Source organism: Osmerus eperlanus, chromosome 24 (assembly GCF_963692335.1).
Source record: "Osmerus eperlanus chromosome 24, fOsmEpe2.1, whole genome shotgun sequence".
Taxonomy (NCBI): Eukaryota; Metazoa; Chordata; class Actinopteri; order Osmeriformes; family Osmeridae; genus Osmerus; species Osmerus eperlanus.
Genome location: NC_085041.1, coordinates 4,433,833 through 4,456,177, shown reverse-complemented (window position 1 = coordinate 4,456,177; position 22,345 = coordinate 4,433,833). Strand labels below are relative to the sequence as shown.

Genomic DNA, 22,345 nt, shown 5'->3' with positions numbered 1-22,345 from the left:
AAATGAGCTTAGCTGTGCTTTTGTTCCAAAGTTATCAAGCCAATACTGGCTGTTAGTACACTTTGTGCACCTGTTGCATACATTTACGTCTCGTTCATCCTTTCTTCTACACCGTCGCAATGTTAGTTACTTTTGGTGGCTAGGCTAGGTAAATGTACTAAATAAGTTGGTTTTCTAAAGACTTTTCTCGCAGTTTATGAGCACCTATTAAATAGTTAATTATGTATGTTTTCCAGCTCTGAAAGTCAGTACATTATTTGTCACCTCCCCCTTTTGTTGCTCAGCTGAGTTTCACTTCCTGCTTTCAGGTAAGGTGCGGACACCACCGTAGACCTCCCGTTACAGGTAAGTGCTTCAACAAAATCAAAGCTATGAATACACAATTGAATGTGTTAGTCAGAAAGTAGGTTATGTCTGTCACGTTTGATTTTGTCATCCAAGTTAACTTGTTACAGCAGAGAGGTAGCTAACAATATTTATATTTACCGTGGAAGTTTGATATGTAAATAGACTGCACCGTGTTGCCTGGCTGTACTTACAGAACCAGTTCAAGATTTTACATTCAATTATTTAACCAACAAACATATTTTCAATTGTTTATATTGGCTTAGGCTACATTTTATATATAGTGTTTTTGTATGGTGCAAAAGATGAAGTTGTGTCCCGTAATAGATCATATACACTTGAAGGAAAAGTAACTTTAAATATGGAACAGCAAAATCTTTTTACATGTACAAATGTGGCATAATTTAAACATGTTTAGGCTATATTTGGTTACTTTGTCTGAATGGATGTCTGATGTGAGGTTCATGTTTTCCCCTTCATCCCCGAAATAGGTTGATGCACTGAAGAACTGATCACTTGGACAATGTATGAAAATGTCCCAACAGGTAATTGCTTATCCTATTCTGAGTGTTTGGATTCACTTTTCATGATGCGTGCTCTGCCAATGTGTGTGTGTCGTGTCTATGCATTTCAATCTGTGTATGGTCTATATGTGTATCTGTATCAATATGGTATGGGTATGTTTTTCTTTGTGTGCTTGTATTTATCTGTGTATCTTTGATGTGTGTGTGTGTGTGTGTTTTTGTGCGTGTGTGCATGTGCTTGTGTACGTGCATGTATGCGTGTGTGTGTATGCGTGTGTGTGCGTGTGTATGTATGTGTATGCGTATGTGTGTGTATGTACATATGTATGTATGTATGTATGTGTGTGTGTGTGTCCAGTCTCCAGTCAGGAGCGCCAGCAGGTGCTGCAGGCCCTGGAGCGTCTCCAGTCCAAGCTGGTCCAGAGGGAGGAGTGGACCCACAGCGAGAGGCTGGCCGAGCTGAGGGAGGCCCTGCAGAGCCCACTGCTAGGACACATCCTCACCCTCCAGCACTCCATCAAACAGCTCAAAGAGCAGGTGACGCAGGACCCCCCCCACACACACACACACACACCTTAGTTGTTTTTTTATTCACATATCACAGAATGTCACCGTTTTTAGATTATTTGTATAACATTTTTAGTTAGTCGAGGGGTTTTTATGGTTGATTGTCATGTTTTCTATTTCAAATGTTGTATCTTAATTTGTGGTGTTGTATTTTGTTTTGTTGTGAAGCACTTTGTGATTTTTATCGGAGAGAGGTGCTATACAAATACATTTTACTTACTTAAAGTGTTTTTTTCCGGTTCTGGTAGACTTCAGTGCCAGTGTTTTTTTAGGGTGGTCAATAGATAGACATTAAAATGATTTTCTTAACCTTTTCCTGAAGCCTAGGAGGCATTGAAACCTCTCTGTGGTTTCATTTGTATTCAGGATGTGTTTTTATTGACGTCGAGGGGGGGACAGAACTCTTTACAATAAACAATACACTGGACAAATTAAGATAATGGCTATAACCGACGCTTGTCTTCATATAGTAAGTGCTGCGAAGGTCAGACAAGTGTCTATGAATGCGTCAGGTGAAAACGTATTGTGGATATAAAGCCGGGGGTGGCGACGCGGGGGAGTGTGTGTGTTCCCCCCCCCCCCCTGCAGATCTATCACGCTTTAATATCTACTGTCTTGGTTTGAGTAACGGCCTTGTCTGAGAAATATTGATGAAATGGCCTGGAACCTGCGTCGTCAGCCCGGGCTAAATAAGCAGGAGACTGATAAGTTTCCACAATGTGAGTCTAAAGGTCATTAATACATTACCTGTTTGGGACCAGCGAGAAGTGCGGAGGAAACTATTGATTTTTGTTCTCCCTTCTCTCTACCCTCCACCCCACCCCTGGTCCACCCCTCGTTCTCCATTTTTATTTTGCCGACGTCGCCTCTGCCTAGAAGGGCAGCTTTGTTTAGCTGCATTGTCCTGTGTGCTATCTAACGGAGATCTCCGGAGTGTTCTATTATCGTGGGAAAATCTGGTGTTCAGGAATGTAGCTTGCTGTGGTCTGGAGTGCAAGCCTCAACTGGTTGTTGTCGTCACTTGCTAATGAGATTGTTGCTTTTTTTACTGAAATGTTAAATTATCTTAATCCTATGCATGTTTTTGATCTACTTCAGTCTGATATAGACAAAAAAACACATTTTTCACACTACTAACTGCTGAATTCGCAGTTAGTAGTGTGAAAAATGTATGCATTCAATTCAGGAGCTTTCAGAAAACCATCCCAAAATGAATACTATTACAGCCCTCCTGATCCTGGTTAGTTATGTATAAAGTCATTTTTAGGGAAAAGTTTGGCTCAGAGTTCATACATCCGTGGCTTCTTCACTGCACCTTTATCAGCCTCATCCTCTACACACTAACCTGCTCACACGACCAAACCTAGGATGATTAAAACCCTTCCTCTCCTCCTCCTCCTCCCTCTGTTCTCTCCCCATGCAGCTAAACTGCATGCCGCCGGATGCCTGCAGCGAGTTCAACTTCTCCAGGAAGGGCCAGCTGATAGTCAGCGCCAGTCGCCCAGCCAGTAGCCTGGCCACGTCCGGCCAGGCCTCTCTCCTGTCCAATAGCGCGTCCCCGTCCCCAGCAGGTCGCCCCTCCCCCGGCCAGCTCCAGAGATGGATCGACAGCGTGGCCAAGGTGAGGGCTGCACCTGTTCTGCCCACGCCTTTCCTCCCCCCCTCCATGTCTGCTGTCCCAGCATGCCACGGGGAGTGTGCTGCTACCAGGGCTGTGAGGCGTACGGCTCACGAGCGGGGGTGTGGGTTGTGTGCATGTTCAGTAAAGGTGTTCAGGAAGATACCGAGCATATACTGTAGGCCTTGAAGTCTTTTCAAAGGAATTATCTAGTGTATACATTTTATTTAATATTACACGTGAGCTGTCTTCACATTTCCTCAATGACCAATAATCCAGCCTGTCAATATCGAATAAAATCCCACACGTATTTTCTTAAAAAGGATATAAATGAGTTACAGTTTAGGCTGTTCCACACTAAAAGCAACGCCACAGTAAAAAGAAAACGCAGCTCTTCTCCAGTCACGTCTGTGTTTCCACTGACCACCGTGGGGCTGTCTCCCAGGGGCGCCAGACGGAGCACATCTCCCTGCCCAAGCCCCTCTCTGGGGGTCTGGGCTTCAGCGTGGTGGGCCTGCGTCCGCAGGGAACCGGGGGCCACGGGGTCTTCATCCGACAGGTGCAGCCTGGGAGCGTGGCACACAGGTCAGCCCCCCACCCCCATCACCTCTTGTCTGTCTTTTTATTTATTTGATTATTTTGGAACCAGGCATGTCATTCAGAACTAATTCTTATGAACAATGGCAGCTGGGAACACCCTGCAAAAGTCACCTTGAGGAGAAAGGCAGCTCCTCAGCAGTTTGGTGTGCGATATTAGGACGTAGATCCTCTCAGTTCCTCTGAGCACCCAGAATGACACCCATCCCCCCACGGTGCTCTCGCCCTGCAGAGACGGGCGACTGCAGGAGAACGACCAGGTCCTGGTGATCAGCGGCACGGCTCTGGACCAGAGCGTGACCCAGCAGCAGGCCCTGGCCCTGCTGCAGCAGCCTGGGGAGCGGGTGGAGCTGGTGGTGGCCAGGGACGGAGCCCCAACGACGGCCCCGTGGCCCGGAACGGCCCCGTGGCCCGGCACGACCACGCCCATTCACACGGTAGGGGAGCAAACCTGGGGCTGGATATGTATTGTATTGTCAATGTACAGGTGTATATATACCGACATATATATGTGGTGTGTTTTGGAGGAAAGGAGGTTGGGGTATCTTGTTACCATGCCAGTCAATCCCGAGACAAGGGTGGGCTCTGTTACACTCCAACTCTTTGACACATGAACAACACACTTAAACACTGTACACTTATGTTCTTAAATCCAATAGGAAATCCCCTTATTGGTTCGCTTGCTGGATTGCAGCTGACAATATGTATTTAAGTCTGCTCGCTCTGGCTCAGTCAATGTAAACATGACATGGAAGTCAAACGGTTAAGGGCTCAGAGAAAGTCTTCCTCCATATTGTAGAGATTGTTTCTGGGTTTCCCAGAAAGTGGTTGTCCTTATTGAAGCCACGTTTCCAAGGCTCCCCTACAGTAGTTCATCTTCTCAACCATCAACACGTTTTTCCACACAGTTCATTAAATGTCCTGTTGGCTTTTCCGTTTGGTTATGCGATATCAGGTAACTTAGAAGGACGTGACTAGCAGGAATCATTATCAAAGCATTATTACTATTAAACTTAATGGGGCTGAAATGGAACTGCAATTTCCACGGAAAGCGAGGTGAGGAGATGGGTCATGGTTGACTCAGGCCGACCCCTCTCTGTTTTCTCTGGATGGAGAAATAAACGCCACGGAGACGAAGGTGGATCAACAGCAAGGTTGACGGACGGAATTAACCCCGAGCTCTGGAAACAAACACTGCGGTCCCACCTCTCTTTAATTAAATAACCAAGAGGGGGGGGAAAAAATTGCTGCCCGCCAAAAAAATACCTCTGTGGAAAAAATGCGAGGAAAGTTTGAGCGCTGTCAAAACGTGTGCCAGACAGACCCAATTTTAATGCAAACGATACGACACAGGTTAGCTCCAGCCCATTATGATAATGTATTACCTATTTTGGGGTCATTATTGTATGGTATTTCACTATTCCCTCTTGTTTTAATCCTCTTTGGATCAAGGCCACATCCTGCATATCGGGACCCGGCCCACTGCTTTTGTTTTATTCATGCAGTGTTTCTCTTGAGGTCGTGTTTAATGGAGCGCCTGCAAAAAAAAAAAAAAGAAAGTCTGGATTTGATTTTATTGCTGTTCCCTGGCCTAGCTAACTATCTGTCACCCAAAGCCAAGCCAATCCACCACTAACAACAGACCAGGCAGCGCTGATTTCCCGCCATTAGAACAGTTAAGTGTTGGCTTGGCTCGTGTCCTATCCTGCCCTCTGTTCGAATTTGTCACAGAAGGAATGACAGTAAACACAAAGAATAAGACACCTTTAAAATAAGCAGATATAAATCAAAATTAATTTTTTTTTTTTGTGTTTGTTGATTTTGTCATGAACCGACATCAATGGAGGAAACAGGCCTATACTCCTCCTTCCTCTAGTGGAGACCAGGAGTGTCCATGACCCAATCAGCACTTCTCACCAAGACACCTATCAATCAAATATTTCCGGCCATTGCGTCACTCTCTTCCCCCATACTCATCCACTGAGTGAGTCATCCCTTCAAACAAAAGTCCCTCAGCTCAATCTCTCCCCATTAAACAGTCCGTGCAAACATGTCTCCTTATCGTGGAAAGCTGAGAAAATATTTACCAACTGAAAAGTGAACAGGGTCCTGGGCTCTTGGGTCGCACGTTCAGAAGTCTACACGCTGTAAGAGAATGTTGCCCTGGTGCATTCTTTCTCTCATACACCCACCTCTCTTGCCTAACAACACAGAGATGTTTGAGAATGTTATCCTAATCGCTGTTCATTTCCTGGATCTAAAGAAACACAATGATGAATATTCTAGAAGCCTTGTTCTGGTCTTGTTCACAGTACAACCGTTTTCGCTGAAGCTTAAAGTGCAGTCTCTTGAGGTCTCATTCTGGCTTTCGCATTATGTCGGGCCCATACCTAAAGAAGTTTGTTTGGATTCCGTAGGAAAACCCTGCGGTGTTTGTCTAACGATCACGTTACATTTCAGGGGACAGAACTGTAAACATGGAAGGAAATTACATTTAGCTTCTTTTACTTCCTGTGATTGTTTTTTTAAACCTTGAACATTATCAGTTATTTAAGTGTGAAACAAAACAAGTGAACTTTCGAGCAAAAGTTTCTGCAGTTGTTGCCTTTATATATATATATCTATACCTATATACAAAGGTGTAATGGATTGAGGAACCGGAGAACAAACTGATTCGAAAACGACACGTGCATGGTCCCCCCCAATAAACAACGTTTGAATGACGTGACTGTTCCTCCCCCTCCCGTTAGGAAACATGCTCGATTATCAAGCAGGACGTCAAACAAGCCCCCGAGCCGTCACTGCACATCTGTGGCTTTGTAGCTCCGGTTCTTATCTGGGAAACGGCTCTTTTTCTGTAACGGGGATAAGGGCTTGGGAGAGCGGGGGGGCTTAGTCTCCTGGGGATGGAGTTGTGGGCCACAATGAGGTTTCATTAGATAGAGGGCAAACGACAGAGGAAGCCCCCCCATCTGATAAGTGTGTGTAATAAGAGAGGAGAGCCGCTCTGATTGCAGCCAGTTAATAAAGAACCTGGAGATCGGAGTGTGTGATGAGGACAGGAGGTGTGTGTGTGTGTGGGTGTGTGTGTGTGTGTGTGTGTGTGTGTAAGGGATAGAGAAAGGTAGAGAGAAGGAGAGATCAGTGAGGTACACAGACTGGAAAACAGGACCCAAGAGACTCCCTGACGGATGTTTTCTTTGGGTCAGACATTTATATTTCAAATGTTTCAAGTTTGTAAGATCCAGAGTGACTGCACAGCCAAGTTCAATAATAGTTTTCTTAGTGAGAAACTTTTTGATGATCATGATATAACAACACAGACTCAATTTGTTGGTATTTGGTGGTTTATTTAGTTGGTTCACACACTAATCCAAAACATTGGGATAATCTGCCTGACTTCATTCCCCATATACAGGTTTTAAGGTGCCTGCAATTAGGTACAGGTGCACGTAATATTAACCAACCCGAGTTGAACTGCAGTATCACTTTACCACAAAATAAAAAGGATCATGTTTAATTCAGGCTGAACCAAGTTCCTCCAAAGCTTACCTATCGATTTTCAGAATGTGTGTAAAGAAAATCCATAGAAATGGCCTGGGAACTCTAAAACGAGATGTGTTAATTTCTCACGATGGTTTTGGAGCTTGTGTGTGTCGTGAGTGCAGAAGAGGCAGGAGTCTCCCCCGCTGACTGTGTGTGTCGTGAAGAGGCAGGTGTCTCCCCCGCTGACTGTGTGTGTCGTGCAGGAGCAGTGGGGCCACGTGGAGCACATCGAGCTGCTGAACGACGGCTCCGGCCTGGGCTTCGGCATCGTGGGGGGCAAGGCCACCGGCGTGGTGGTCAGGACCCTCGTCCCCAACAGCGTGGCGGACAAGGTCTGGACGTCCACACACACACACACACACACTGGCTCACACACGTTGTGGCTGTACCCTAGGCTTCTTATCGATAGCGCTGACAGTTCTTTTAATTTCACTCAACCCTAATGATGGTGTTGGTCATCTTGTGGAATCGTTTTGGGATTCGGATCATAACCATAGCCGAATCTAGAAACATACTTCTTGAAAACACACTTATGTTACTTTTGATACTTTAGATGACATAAGAAGTAAGTATTTGGGTGTGTGACCTGCAGGTATAGTGGAGACAGGTCTTCCATTGTGTTGAGCCATCACTACGTACTTACAGCCTGTCTAATTTGCCTCCTCTCTTTTCTGATCCTACAGTTATCCCCCTATGAATAGTAACCGCCCGTCGATTTAATGCAAAGTCCTGCGCACAAAAGGGCTTGATTACATTGTAATAGCCTTTGAGCGTGAGAGGGAGGGTATATTCACCTTGTAAGGGGATTACAGCCTCGACGCTTGTAGGATGGAGTTTGAACATCCAGCCGTCACCCATACGCTCTGCGAGGGTGTTGCCTCAGGCCTCTAGATGCCCCCACCCGTTCTGCGAGGGTGTGGCCTCAGGCCTCCAGATGCTCCCAAACGGTCCATGCTCATTTTCAAGCAGGCCGGCGTTTTTTTGCTTTTTTACCCCCTCGTTTTCACTTTTCTGTTGTAAGCCCTATTGAGAGTTAACTGGGGAACATGTCATTTGATTTGATAAAAAAGTAAAAGGACACATAAAAAAAAACTTAGCTTTAGCCTCTTTAAGAAACGGTGTTATCCAGGACAAAAATCTGAATTCGGAAAAAACTCCCAGTCCCCGTTTGTGAACCTTCTCTCTCCCCCCCCCCCCCTTCTCCCGTCCACCACCCCCTTTCTTTCTCTCTTTCTTTCTCTCTCTTTTCTCTATCGGAGTGTCCGAGGACCCGGGCAACAAACCCCTACTTGTTCTGAAGGCACAGTGCAGCATTTCACACATCACTAGATCTTATGCTCCAAAAAAGCTGTCAAAATTGGGGCTTTGTCCGCCCTGGCGTTTCCCATTTCAACGTTTAATGGCCGCGGCCGGCTTCAATGCACCCCCGTGGTCCAGTGGAACAGAGACGGGGAGAAAGTAGAGGAGACTTCTGCTCTGGTTTATGCATCAGACTCCTTTCATCTCTCTCTCTCTCTCTCTCTCTCTCTCTCTCTCTCTCTCTCTCTCTCTCTCTCTCTCTCTCTCTCTCTCCTCTCTCTCTCTCTCTCTCTCTCTCTCTCTCTCTCTCTCTCTCTCTCTCTCTCTCTCTCTCTCTCTCTCTCTCTCTCTCTCTCTCTCTCTCTCTCTCTCTCTCTCTCTCTCTCTCTCTCTCTCTCTCTCTCTCTCTCTCTCTCTCTCTCTCTCTCCTGGATTTGCAGGTTTAGTTAATAAGGGGCACATCTAGCAATGTGATCATTTGGATAGGTTTTCGGGTGTTTCAGAGGAACTGGCCATCCATGACCTCCCTGCTGAATGCCGTATGTTTTACGATGTTCAAACTCTCCCAGCTATGAATGCTGCTGGTGCTGTAGGCCTGTTCTGTCCAGTGCGGTGTGGTCCTCTCATCCTTCCTTATAACTCCCCACATGTCTCTCTCTCTCTGTCTCTCTTTCTCTCTGTCTGTCTCCTTATGTGCTCTCTGCATGTCTGTCTCTGTCTTACGCTCACTCACTCTTTTGCTCTCTCTCTCTCTCTCTCTCTCTCTCTCTCTCTCTCTCTCTCTCTCTCTCTCTCTCTCTCTCTGTCTCTCCCTCCAGGACGGGCGCCTGCGTACGGGCGACCACATCCTGCAGATCGGGGAGACCCCCACCCAGGGGCTGGCCAGCGACCAGGTGGTCAAGGTGCTGCAGGGCTGCGGCAGCCGCGTGCACATGCTCATCGCCCGCGACCCCCTGGTCCAGACCCCCGTGGCGGGGCCCCCCCTGCCCCCTCCCCCGCCCAGCGCCGCCCCCGTCTCCTCCCTGCCCCCTCCCCCGCCCAGCGCCGCCCCCGTCTCCTCCCTGCCGCCCCCCGCGCTCACCCAGCGCAGGGTCAGCAGCACCGTGAGTGGCGTCTGGTTGATGCACCCACCAACCCCCCCCCCCCCCCCCCACACACACACACACACACACACACACACACACACACACACACACATATCTTCAAATACTTCCAACACGAGAGGCTGTTCCATGTTGAAGCAGCAGTGTCCATGTTGTTGTTGCAGCCCAACCTGGAGGGCTATGAGATCCACGAAGTGCCTCTAACCAAGAAGGAGGGCCAGAGCCTAGGCATCTCTATCATTGGCTACAACGCCTTAACCAGCGAAGGTACGCCACGCCACGCGCCCCCGCCTGGTCTGCTCCCTGGTGGGCTGCCTCTGTCACTGTCCTGGTGAGCGGGTCCTTGTTGATAACGTTGTAAAGGCTGTCCTCCTCCTCCTCCTCCCTGCCGTGCTCAGACGCCGTGGGTGTGTTCGTGAAACACGTGGTGCCGGGAAGCGCCGCCGAGCAGAGCGGGAACATCCGCGTGCATGACAGGATCATAGCGGTGAGACCCCCCCCCCCCCCAGCCTGTCATCCACCTTGTGTGCCCGCGTGTGTGTGTGTGAGAGCGAACTTTAACAAGTGTGTGTTTGTGTGTGTGAAAGCAAACTTTAACAAGTGTGTGTGTTTTGTGTGAAAGCGAACTTTAACAAGTGTGTGTGTGTGTATGTGAAAGCGAACTTTAACAAGTGTGTGTGTGTGTGTGTGTATGTGAAAGCGAACTTTAACAAGTGTGTGTGTGTGTGTGTGCGCCTCCTCATCCGTAACTGGTTCCTGGATCCGTCTCCCCAGCTGGACGGGGTGAGTCTGCAGGGCTTCACCAACCAGGAAGTGCTGCATGTGATGAAGCAGACGGGCCAGACAGTCCACCTCACCCTGGTCAGGAAGATGGCCGCCCCCAAACCCACAGCCCGCGTCCTGGAGAGATCCCTGGACAAAGGTACCCGACCAGGAAGTGGTCTCTCTGTAGAACCCCCCCCTCCGAGAGGTTTAGTTAGAACCCCAGGTGAGGTACTAGAGGGTTCCTTCGTGGATTACTCAGTGGTTTTTGTGTTAATTTTGTCGAAAGATACGAAAGTTTTTATGCGAGCGTTGGTGCGGAAAGTAAGACGTTGAGTCACGTACGTTAAGTAAAATAAACAATGGGACCAATGCACCACTAGGACAGGAGCCGACATCAAAAGCCGCTTTTCAATCCTCCAGCCAATTGTTTGCTTCTGTCCTTGTGCGTTTTCATTATCAGCGCAGCCCCCAAAACGAAGATAAAGGTGACAAATTTGTTTACATCTCTTTCTCATTTCTTTTCGACCACCTTAAGTCTCTGCGCGGCCCAGAGCAGACCTTAAAAGATGTATGATCTCTTGTCTTGTCCAGCCCCCCTGGCCACGCCGGCCTCCACCGGCCTGCAGCACTGTCATTGGTCGTAGTGAAGGAGAGGTGATTTAGAAGAGTGAGCTGTGGGACTCTTATCTCCCCACAACGTCGTTGCTGTTATTACACTAGCGGGTAATGAGATCTGGGAAAGGGTGAGACTGTAAGCTTGTTAAAATAAGCTAGTCCGGACCACCCTCACCCCCATCCTCCCTCCCTCGCGATGGCCTCACTCGTTTTGAACTAGGGAAGACTTGGTAGAAAATGTACTCTCCCCCCTCCGCCACCCCCTCACCCTCCCCCCCTCGGAGGACTCGGTTGAAACTGTACTCGCTATGTGCGTTTTACGGTACCAGTGAAAGGGACCGGGGGAACCGGGGTCTGCGTAGACTCTTACAGACTCGCGGCTGTTTAATGCCTGGATGGAGATACTCCCCTGTGGTGTGTATAGAGGCTGAAGTAACTAAGCTGGAGGACTTGTTCCCCGGTCCCAGAGCAGCCGACCACTCCGGCCGCAGCGCCCGCTACTAAAACCTAGAAGTGGATATTTTGGAGGGAAAAACAGTATCAAGTGTTGGTCCTACATCTGGACCGAGGGAGAGGTCCTGACGTAATGTTATTTGAACACGGAGCGCCGTTAGAACAGAGTCCACACGGTGGAGTGGGCAGCTTCGCTTGCGTTCGGTCATCCCAGCTCGGCGGTGGATGTGGATAACTAATAGCCCTCGACGTGGTTCTGGAGTGGCCCTTGTTCCCGAGCACCTCAAGTCTCCTGCCTGGCCAGGCTGCTGATGTGGATATGCCAGCCCCTCTTCTGTTTAAGAGCACCACAGGGACGAGGAGTGTGTGTGTGTGTGCAGAAAGTGTGTACGCTCGCAAAGTATGTGAACGCGCAGAAAGTGTGTGTGTGTGTGCGTGCTCGCAGTGTGCGAGTGCACACAAAGCGCGCGTGCAATGCGTGAGCGTGCATGTCTTTTCCTGTGTGCTTAGCGTGTGTTCTCATGCACGTCTGTGTCTGTGTGTGTGTGTGTGTGTGTGTGTTACAGTCCAGAGAGAGCCGTCGCGCGTCTCCCTGAAGAGGTCGTCCGAGGTCAAGGCGCGGTCCTCAGACCTCCAGAGGGCCCCCGGGGCCCCCAGCCTCCCCCTGGAGGCCCCGCAGTCCAGCCTGGACACCAGCAAAACACAGCTGGCCAGAGGTGAGCTCATCCCCCCCGCCTACACACACACACACACACACACACAGTCCCATCACACTTACACACACAGTCCCATCACACAAAAACCGTTCTGTCACATCACATACACAAACAGTCTCACACACACAGTCCCACCACACACACGCACACACAGTCCCACACTAACAGACCCACGCCTCATTGCCTCGTAGGTCCACTCCCAAGCCCTCTCTGCTCTCCAAATGCAGGGAGCTGTCATTCTGAGAGAAAGACTGACACACACACACACACACCCATGCTGCTCTGTAAACACAGATCCAGTTGCTGATGAGGGGACAGAGAGGGCACCATCCTGGGGTGCTGGTTACCCCCCCCCCCCCCCCCCCCCCAAACACACACACAAACACACACAGTCACAAGCTACCTCAGCGCTCGCCACCTGATCATGTGTCGTCTGCCCCTCCTCCTTTCCCATGCCTCTGGGTCTGGGTCACTCCCAGGCCACAGTGTAACTCCATCCTCCATCCTCCCCTCCTCTCACCCTCCCTGCCTCTCCCCCTGCCTCACCTCCCAATCCTCCTCCTCCCCTCCACCCCCACCCTGCCTCTCTCCCGCCTCACATTCTGCCCCCCCCCCCCCCCCCCCCACACACACACACACACACAGACACACCACCACCTAGATAAAGGGGTCACAGTGTAAGATATATATCACGTTATCTCTCCCTATCAAGAGAGGCTGGGCTGGGGTTAGGGCTGGGGTTAGGGCTGGGGTTAGGGCTGGGGTTAGGGCTGGGGTTAGGGCTGGGGCTAGGGCTGGGGTTAGGGCTGGGGTTAGGGCTGGGGCTAGGGCTGGGGCTAGGGCTGGGGTTAGGGCTGGGGTTAGGGCTGGGGCTAGGGCTGGGGTTAGGGCTGGGGTTAGGGCTGGGGTTAGGGCTGGGGTGAGGGCTGGGGTTAGGCTGAAGGGGGTGGGTGAGGAGGAGAGGTGGGCGAGTGGCAGGGCCTCCACACATGTCATGCTGTTGTTCCCTCTGTCTGGCGCCCAGATGGCCGGTAGTCTCCCCCTGACGGGCCCATAACTATGCATTACTGGACTTATTCAGCCAAGCATTTGAGATTAACTGTTCTGTGATGGCGAGGTTAGCAATGCTAATTTAATCAGGTGCTGTACTCGGAACTGCAGGTTTTACAGCGGGCTCACATACGATTATTCTTAAAACGTGTGTATGTGCGCGTGTCTGGTTGTATTATATACACACACACGCACACACACTATGTACGTTTTCTTGGCTTGTGACTTTGCCCCGGGGTAACTGTAAAACGAGCCTGTATCATGACTATTCATTGGCTCAGGCCTTGTTTTATTTTCTTTCGATACAGGAAATCACCTCGTAGCCTGTTCTGTGTTCTGAGTTAGACTTTTCTCATTCAATCAAACTCCATCGCTAAAGGAAGGTTGATGAGGGTAAAATGATATTGTGGTCTTCCTACGCACGCACATATATACACACACAGGCACACCCCCCTCCCCCCTATATACACACACGCATGCAGACCCACGTACACACACACACACACACACACACACACAGGCCCTGTCCAGTTTCAGCTGTGTGGTTGTGTGTTGCAGGTGTCGAGGCGGTCTCAGTGACGGAGCAGGAACTCAGGGCTAAATGGGAGCAGGCCCTGGGCCCTCAGTACGACGTCATGGTGAGACACAAACACACACACACACCTACATCACACACACCTCCACTTAGCCAGGTCTAATGTACCCAGACAGACTGGATAGGCAAGGCCATCCTCTACTGTACCCAGACTGGAGAATAACGCTGCATAGCAAGTCCTCAAATCCAATCAAGTTTGCGCAGCAACTCTTAACGTCCTCCTGAACTAGAGGGCGTCACAGATCGGCGAACACGTCAAGGAAAAAAACAAAACCTGTAAGGCAGAATAGTGAGTAGTGGAGTGGAGAATGACTCAGCCCCTGGTTCTGGTTGTCCTCCAGGTTGTGGAGCTGGACCCAGTCATCGAGGACGACGCTGAGCTCCAGAAGTTCTCCAAGGTGAGGTGCTGTCTGAGGCCTCAACGCACGTTCCCGCCTGGCCTGGGCCCTTTGCTGCATGTCTTCCCCTCTCTCTCTGTCCCTGCCTTGTGCTGCCACGCCTCAGTTAAAAAGCTGCGGCTGTACAACCAGGAAGTGATGTCCCGCCCCCCTTGTTCTTTCCTGTCTTCTTCTGTGGTGCAGCTGCTGCCCATCCACACCATGCGTCTGGGGGTGGAGCTGGACTCGTTCGACGGCCATCACTACATCTCCTCGATCGCCCCCGGGGCTCCGCTCGCCAAGCACGGAGCCCTGAGGCCTGAGGACGAGCTGCTGGAGGTACACGCACGCACGCACACACGGACATGCGCACACACACACGTGCACGCACGCAAAGATGCAGACACACATGGAAATGCACATACATGCAAATGAGGACACACACACACAGACCTGCACACAAACAGGGGGGGGGGGGGGTAGTGTGTGTGGTTGTGCAGATAGGTGAGTGGACTAAACAGCACCGCCATCTGCACACACCCCCCCCCCCTCCCTCCCCTGCCTCCGCTCCCACTGCCTACCCCCTCTTCCTGCTTCCCCCCTCCCCTCCTCGGCCGCGCTCGGCGCGCTCTCTCTGCTGTGCCCTCAGCCTGTTGCTGTTGGCAGCCGTGGCACAAGCATCGTCAGCTAGGTGGCACAGGTGGGCGAGCTGGTGGCGGCAGTGGGAGCAGAGACAGGCCGGAGGAGGGGGCGGGGCCCAGGCCGGAGGAGGGGGCGGGGCCCACGCCAGAAGGTGCAGCACATCTTCTGTGGAGGCTCACGTTTAGCTTGTGGCTAATTCTGGTTAGCAGCTTAGCTTATGTTCATGCCCAATTATTGCATTCATCACCCTCATAAAAACAGACACACACACACAACAACTGTTGATACCCAAGATGCTGGATTCTTTTTTTTACGAGTCTTCATGAAGGGGGTGCGTGGTGGGGGGTTGTAGAGGGGTTCTGGCAGGGCAGATGGTTGTTAGCGGGGCAGGGCTCTCCAGCAGCTCCTGTGCAGCCTGCTCCTCTAGACAGCATGAAGCTGCCCAGCAGACAATCTGGTCCCAATACAGAGACACAGCCTCTCTGATCAGAACACACACTCCTGTACACAGTACGCATGCGCACACACTGATATTCATCACCAAATGAATACTCTGTGTCCTTGTGTCTGTGTCTGTGTGTGTGTGTGTGTGTGTGTGTGTGTGTGTGTGTGTGTAGGTGAACGGGGTGCAGCTGTACGGGAAGTCGAGGCGGGAGGCGCTGGCGTTCCTGCGGGAGGTGCCCCCCCCCTTCACCCTGGTGTGCTGCAGACACCTGGCCCAGGAGGAGGGCAGCGAGTACCAGCCCGACCCAGAGGACTGGGGCTCCCACGGCCCCGACGCCCGGCTGGACGAGGTGAGGACGCCACACACACACACACACTAATGTAGACACCCTCCAGCCCCCCCCCCCATGTGACCCGTCTCCTTGCCTCCTCACTTCCCCCCAGATTGAACTGAAGCTGTCCTCTATTCTGGCCGGACAGCCTTCCACCAGAGACACTGGCTACGACCAGCTCTCGGTAGGCTAGCTTCTCCCTTCCTCTCCCTCCCTCCTCCTCTCCCTTCTTCCCCTCTCTCCTCCTCTTCCTCCCTCCTCCTTTCCCTCTCTCCTCCTTCACTCCCTCTCCCTCCCTCCCTCCTTCCTTCCCCTCCCCTCTCCTTCTCTCCTCCTCCTCCACTCCCTCTCCCTCCCTCCTTCCCCTCTCTCCTCCTCTCCCTCTCTCCTTCCTTCTCCTACCCTTGCTCTCTGTGCTCCTGTCACTCCAGACCGTGCCATCATAAAGAATATCTGTGTTGGTAACTCCATGGTGCCTTACCCAACCAGGACCATGTGACCTTGGAGGAGGAGCCTGTGGACCTCACGCCCCAGGACCACAGGGACCCCGAGGAAGAGGAAGAGAAGGAGTGGGAGGAAGAGGAAGAGGAGGAGGAGGAGGAGGAGGGAGAGCTGGCTCTCTGGTCCCCTGACGTCCAGGTTCTGCAGCTGGAGAAGGGAGAAAAGGGCCTGGGCTTCAGCATCCTGGACTACCAGGTAGAGGGTCTCCACATGGCCTGCACACCTGCAGACCACCACCCTGGTCTCTCCCCCCCCCTCCTTCACCCAGCTCTCTCTCTCTCCTGCTCCCTCTCTCTCCTGCTCTCTCTCTTTCCCCTCCACTTCCCCAGTTCTCTCTCTCTCTCCCTCCATCCTTCCCTCCCTCTTTAATTCCTAGGGGAATGTAAATAGAGGGGGAACATGAGATCTTGATCCCAAGTACCAGCAGCACTGACCCTTGCTAGAACCTGGCGTTTAGGCCTGGACATGCTTGGAAAATACACAGACAAATTGATAAATGCAAGATCTTCGGGATAGAGAGAGGAGGGTTGGAGGGAGGGAGGGTGGTGCCAACCGAACTGTTTACATCTGTGACTAGAGTAGGGTTTGGATGAAGTGGGCCTAAGCATGCAACCCCATGAAATATTCCAGTCCCAAATCAAGTGAGGGGTGTTGAGTCCAATGCAGGACTGTTGGGGGCGTCTCGGTAAATAAAGCACTTTTTGAGTAATGGTACCCACAGTAGCGTAGACCACACCTGATCTCACTGTGAGCTGGCTCTAGCCGGGCTGAAGGACGAGTCTGAGATCCCAGTTTCATGGTGCTGTGTCAGGGCCCAGAGTGATGGCCCACCAGACCCAGACACAGTCGCGTGGCTGTTTAATAGCAGTAATACGAGCAGTGAACCTGGATGAGCCCCCTCCTGCCTCTAAACCCCCACCCCCTCTCCACACACACACACACACCCTCTCTCTATCAAGACTCAAAGCCTTCGAAATATAGACAAACCCAGCAGACGAGATGATGATATGAGTATCTCACGTCTCGTCGGTTTGATGGAGGACCACATCTTTTCTCCATGTGCGTGCGCCCAGTTACAGGTTATGGTAAAGTTTCAAATAAGAGGCTTCTCTTATCTCCATTTGCTTACAGTCTCAGGGAGATTGCGAACCATAGAGAACTATTGAACCCATCTGACTTTCATTTTTTAGCGCCGTTTCCAATAGACACGAAGGCTCGACCGGCCAACGTTGAAAGGGACTTTGTTTGGAGTAAGAATTGGATGATTGCTCTCTGAATGAAGCAAGTGATGATAAAACAGTTCTGATTATCAATCTCAGGTTCATAGAGATACTGTCGAGAGTTCCCTGGTCACTTGGACGTGGGGCTAGAACTTGTCAGAGGAAAAGGAATCGGAAACACGATGCATTCGTGATGTTTAGACTGGGATGGAAGGTGCACTTTGAGATGTTTGGTGTGGATGTGTACCTTTAGGCACGCGCACATTCCAGGAAGCTATTGTTTCACCTCAAAGACCTCCAGAACTTTCCTTCTGCTTCCCTCTCCCTCTCTCCCTCGCCTCCTCCTCCTCTCTTCCGGCACCAGCTGAGCCCTCACTGTTTAGAGCAGGTTAGTGCCCTGTGAGTGTGTGTGTGTGTGGTTGTCCTCTGCCTGAGGGGGGGGTTGTGTGTGTGTGTGTAAGGAAGAATTCTGCACACAGTATTTGGTACAGTTTCATTTTACTGACTACTGTATGGTAGCGTTATTTTGAATCTTTTACGTGTGGGTGAGAGTTGCAAATTTGAACGCTTCCGTTTTTTTTTTATATATATAGATTGTAGCCTGCTTACAAATGACACCATACTGCCTTTTAAAACAAGAACAGTTTTAATCAAATACAGCTCGAAATAGAAAGGTAAGGTATGAAGTTGAGAGCCTGAACAGTGTGTCTCTCCCTCTGTGTCTCACAGTACTCTCTCACTCTGCTCCCTCCCTCTCTCCACCCTAATGACTCTCTCTCTCTGTGTCTCTCTCTCTCTCTCTCTCTCTCTCTCTCTCACCCACTCTGCTCCCTCCCTCTCTCCACACTAGTCTCTCTCTGTCTCTCTTTGTCTCTCTCTCCTTCACCCACTCTGCTCCATCCCTTTCTCCACGCTAACGACTCTCTCTCTGACTCTCTCTCTGTCTCTCTGTGTTTCTCTCTCACCCACTCTGTCTCTCTGTGTCTCTCTCTCTCACCCACTCTGTCTCTCTGTGTCTCTCTCCATGCTAACGACTCTCTCCCTCTCTGTACTACAGTAGCTGAATTAGCCCTGGAGGCAGTGAAGCAGCATTGATTTCTGGGGCCTGCGTGTCTGCAGCAGTGAGCTGCTCTGGGCTGATCAGCCTGCCCAGTAACAGTGACTGTACAGTAATCTGCTCCACGCTGCCTGTACAGCACTGTAGGGCTTCCTATTGTACAGCACTGTTGACTTGAGGGGTCACCACACACCCACACACACACACACACAGCACAAACCTCAAACACACACCTTACACCTTACACCACAAACCTCTCACACACACACATATATGCAGCACAAACCTCAAACACACACACACACTGTACACACTGTACACACACTATCAGTGTGAGATCTGGCTGAGGGCCTTGTCCATGAGGGAACATGAAGGCTCCTGTGGTTGTGCCTCTCCAGACGCCACGCTAGCTCATGGTCCCGCGCTGGCCACATCAGCGTGGGAGGGGCCGGGGCGGGAGGGCGGAGCCTGTTTGAACGTGAGACGCGTGACTGGGATCATTCTTACAGAGATATGCTAGCTAACGATGGGGTCTCCCTGGTGTGTGCCCCCCCCCCACTCACCTCCCCTGCTGTCCGCCCCCCCACCCCCTCCCACCAGTAATAGAGATTGATGAACCCCCCCGACCCTTCCCCCCCCCCCCCCCGTGTGTGTGCAGAGTGTTCTGAGCAACACGGCGGGGGGCCTGGTCTCACTTCAGGGGGATCGGGTTTGGCAGGACTCACACACACACTCACACACGCACCATTTAAAAGTCATCATTCTTTCCACTTATTTCCACAAAGCTGGTGTAATCCTCAGTCATAGAATTTCTCTGTAAGTGATCTTGATTGAAGACCCCACTTACTTTCTGTCTCTCCTTTCCCCTTCTCTCTCTCTCTCTCTCTCTCTCCTTTCGTCCTCTCTCTTTTCTACTCTCCCATCCCTTTATTCTTTCAGTTTTCTGGCAAGAATGAGCGAGGTTGAAGAGAAGTCGTTCCTTTTAAGTACGTTTCACACTCATTTAAAGGAGAGACAGTCGAATTCTAGAACTCTCTTCTCAAAGGAGTTCTGGAACTTTCTCCCCAGCACACCACCAGAATGCAAGAGGTGGTTTCTCTGCGCGGACCGAGAGAGAGTCCCTGTTGCCGTATACCAGAAGTGGTTAGGATCCCATACAGAACCTGCCTTCCAGCTTCAGAAAGAGCTGCACCTGCACATCGATACAACATTTAGTTTCCCCCCCCCCCACCGTGTTTGCAAGGCTGAGGCATTACGGCTGGCGGCCATATTATGTGCACGTGCGCACTCTGAATTTGAGAAAGGAAATAAGTTTGGAGCCAGCCCAGTCTCTGGGCCTGGACCGTCACGTCTCATGATGTATAAGGCTCCAGGAAGCTTTCCTAATGTCCATAGTTAAAAGCCTCTGTGATTTTGAAATATGCCCACAAAGTCATTTGATTGGCCTAAAACAGCGGGGCCAATACCTAGCCAGCCACATGGCGAGCTCCTGGGCTGCAAGTGTCAGTGTCTCTGAATCAGAACTGACCTCCAGGATGCAACATGGAGGAACAGCTGCTCCCTTTGCCAGAACTTCCTCCCCCATCCTCTCTCACCCCTCCTCCTCCATCCCTTCTCTCTCCTCCCTCCATTCTGCCCCCTCCCCCCCCCCCCCCACCTCCTCTCCTTGTCCTGATGAGACTCAGTTTTATATAGAGCCTTAAATCTGCGCAGCACTCGAGCGGAAACATAAATAAGAGATGGACGACTTATTGCATGCTGACAGGCCTCCGAATCCATACTGTACACAGTGGTTTGTCAGCCTCTCTCTCTCTACCTCTCTCTCTATCTCTCTCTCACACACACTCTCTCTCTCTCTCTCTCTCTCTCTCTCACACTCGCTCATTCTCTCTCTCTCTCTCTGTGTCTCTGTCTCTCTCTCCTTCCCCCCTAACTCTCCCCTAGCTCTCCCCTCCACAGCTCTCCTTTGGCATCTGTTGTCCCCCATCACCCCCACATGTGTGCCCCCGCACACATGTACACACCTTCACCATCCCCATGTCCTCATCTGGACAGTAACTGCCGCTCGGCTGACATCACCATGTGCGTGCGTGTGTGTGTGTGTGTGTGTGTGTGTGTGTGTGTGTGTGTGTAGAGGGGTACAGTGGGGCGGAGGTGAAACATTGCTTGGCTCCAACCCCGGACCTGGACAATGCAGCCTGTGTGTTCTAAGAAGACCAGCTGGAGTAGAACTTCCAACTTCTTTCACCCCTCCCTCCCTCACTCCACCCCTCCACCCCACTGTCCCATCAAACTGCTTCTTTTTTTCTACCCTTTTTTTAATCCACCTCTAATGTTCTTATTTTCTGTTTTACTCTGTCTCAGTACCTGTCTCCAGCCAGCCACTGTTCATCCTCTTCACCGCCCTTCCACCTTCTCATGCTACCCCCCTCTCTTTCTCTGTATCTCTCTCACTTTGCCCCTCTCTCTCTCTCTCTCTCTCTCTCTCTCTCTCTCTCTCTCTCTCTCTCTCTCTCTCTCTCTGTACACCCCCCCCCCTCCTGCCAGCACACAGCAGTGTAATCAGGGCCCAGTAATTGGACCTGGAGTGGTGCTGTCTGACCCAGTTCTAGAGAGAAGCGGCCCTTGTTGTGGTGCTGCTCTGCAGTCTGGGTCAGGCTCAGCTCAGCTGGCTTGGAAGCACAAAAACTCTCTCTGCTTCTCAACGAGTGGCGAGGCGTTGGTATTAAAAACAACAAACCCACTGATTTAAGGCAGGGCGGAAGACAGAAGAGACAGTTTGTCTCGAGCTGTGTGTGTGTGTACGTGTGTACGGCATGGTCCGTACACACGTCTACGTGTGCGTTTCCACACGTAGACACCCTGTCGTCCTCCTTAACTCAACCCTTCTGATCCCTGTCTCCGCCTCTCCGTCCCTCCCTCCCTCCCTCCTTCCATCCCTTCTCCCTCTCTTTTCATCCCCTCTCTCTTTCTTCTTTCTTTCTCGCTCTTTCCATCCCTTTTCTATCTCTCTCTCCCTCCCTCTCTCTCCCTCCCTCAAATGACTCTCCCATTGAGCTCCCACAGGAAGGGGAGTCAGCATTCCTGACCAGAAGCCCAGTCCTCTCTTCCCACCTGTTCAGGACCGACTCTCTCTCTCACACACACACACACACATATCACCTCCCTGCCCCCGCAGCTAGAATTACGACCACCCCCCCCCCCCTTCCCTTCCTATAGACAGATAGATAGTCCTCAGTAATTACAGTTGTACAGCCTTAGTTGTTATCCCGAAATAACCACTTGTTAATCACTTTTATATTGCCGCTCGTCACATTAAAAGCCGTCCATATGGGTCATCAAATATATTGTCCTCGGCATCAAATTGGTGCTGAATTGCAGTTTTACAGCCGGGCATGCCTTTGTAGGTGATTGATACCTGTGACACTTGGACAGGAAGAGCTGTGTAGAGGCCTCCAGTATATTCACCTGTCTGTCCTTTGGGATGGGGGGATGAGATGGATGGGGGGGCTGGGTGGAGGAGAGGGCTGGGGGGGCTGGGTGGAGGAGAGGGCTGGGGAGGGGGGCTGGGTGGAGGAGAGGGCTGGGGGGGGCTGGGTGGAGGAGAGGGCTGGGGAGGGGGGCTGGGTGGAGGAGAGGGCTGGGGGGGCTGGGTGGAGGAGAGGGCTGGGGAGGGGGGCGGGGTGAAGGAGAGGGCTGGGGGGGGCTGGGTGGAGGAGAGGGCTGGGGAGGGGGGCTGGGTGGAGGAGAGGGCTGGGGGGGGCTGGGTGGAGGAGAGGGCTGGGGAGGGGGGCGGGGTGAAGGAGAGGGCTGGGGGGGCTGGGTGGAGGAGAGGGCTGGGGAGGGGGGCGGGGTGAAGGAGAGGGCTGGGGGGGGCTGGGTGGAGGAGAGGGCTGGGGAGGGGGGCGGGGTGAAGGAGAGGGCTGGGCGGGGCTGGGTGGAGGAGAGGGCTGGGGGGGGCTGGGTGGAGGAGAGGGCT

General features: G+C 51.5%; 1 protein-coding gene across 8 annotated transcripts in view; it reads left to right on the top strand.

Moving 5' to 3' along the window:
• The window catches only part of patj (PATJ crumbs cell polarity complex component), a 72,478-nt gene that overhangs the window by 365 nt on the left and 49,768 nt on the right, over positions 1 to 22,345 (top strand). For 7 of the 8 annotated variants that reach the window (XM_062450679.1, XM_062450680.1, XM_062450684.1 and 4 more), the window contains 18 exons: positions 309 to 345; positions 837 to 890; positions 1,228 to 1,406; positions 2,860 to 3,057; positions 3,500 to 3,639; positions 3,884 to 4,088; positions 7,401 to 7,529; positions 9,315 to 9,599; positions 9,764 to 9,866; positions 9,998 to 10,086; positions 10,374 to 10,521; positions 11,999 to 12,148; positions 13,757 to 13,836; positions 14,135 to 14,191; positions 14,375 to 14,509; positions 15,430 to 15,606; positions 15,701 to 15,772; positions 16,078 to 16,284. In XM_062450679.1, the coding sequence (XP_062306663.1) occupies positions 869 to 890; positions 1,228 to 1,406; positions 2,860 to 3,057; positions 3,500 to 3,639; positions 3,884 to 4,088; positions 7,401 to 7,529; positions 9,315 to 9,599; positions 9,764 to 9,866; positions 9,998 to 10,086; positions 10,374 to 10,521; positions 11,999 to 12,148; positions 13,757 to 13,836; positions 14,135 to 14,191; positions 14,375 to 14,509; positions 15,430 to 15,606; positions 15,701 to 15,772; positions 16,078 to 16,284 (2,376 nt within the window). In that variant the 5' untranslated portion in view covers positions 309 to 345; positions 837 to 868. The remainder of the gene's footprint in view (positions 1 to 308; positions 346 to 836; positions 891 to 1,227; positions 1,407 to 2,859; positions 3,058 to 3,499; positions 3,640 to 3,883; positions 4,089 to 7,400; positions 7,530 to 9,314; positions 9,600 to 9,763; positions 9,867 to 9,997; positions 10,087 to 10,373; positions 10,522 to 11,998; positions 12,149 to 13,756; positions 13,837 to 14,134; positions 14,192 to 14,374; positions 14,510 to 15,429; positions 15,607 to 15,700; positions 15,773 to 16,077; positions 16,285 to 22,345) is intronic. The other variant, XM_062450682.1, reaches the window with a different exon arrangement.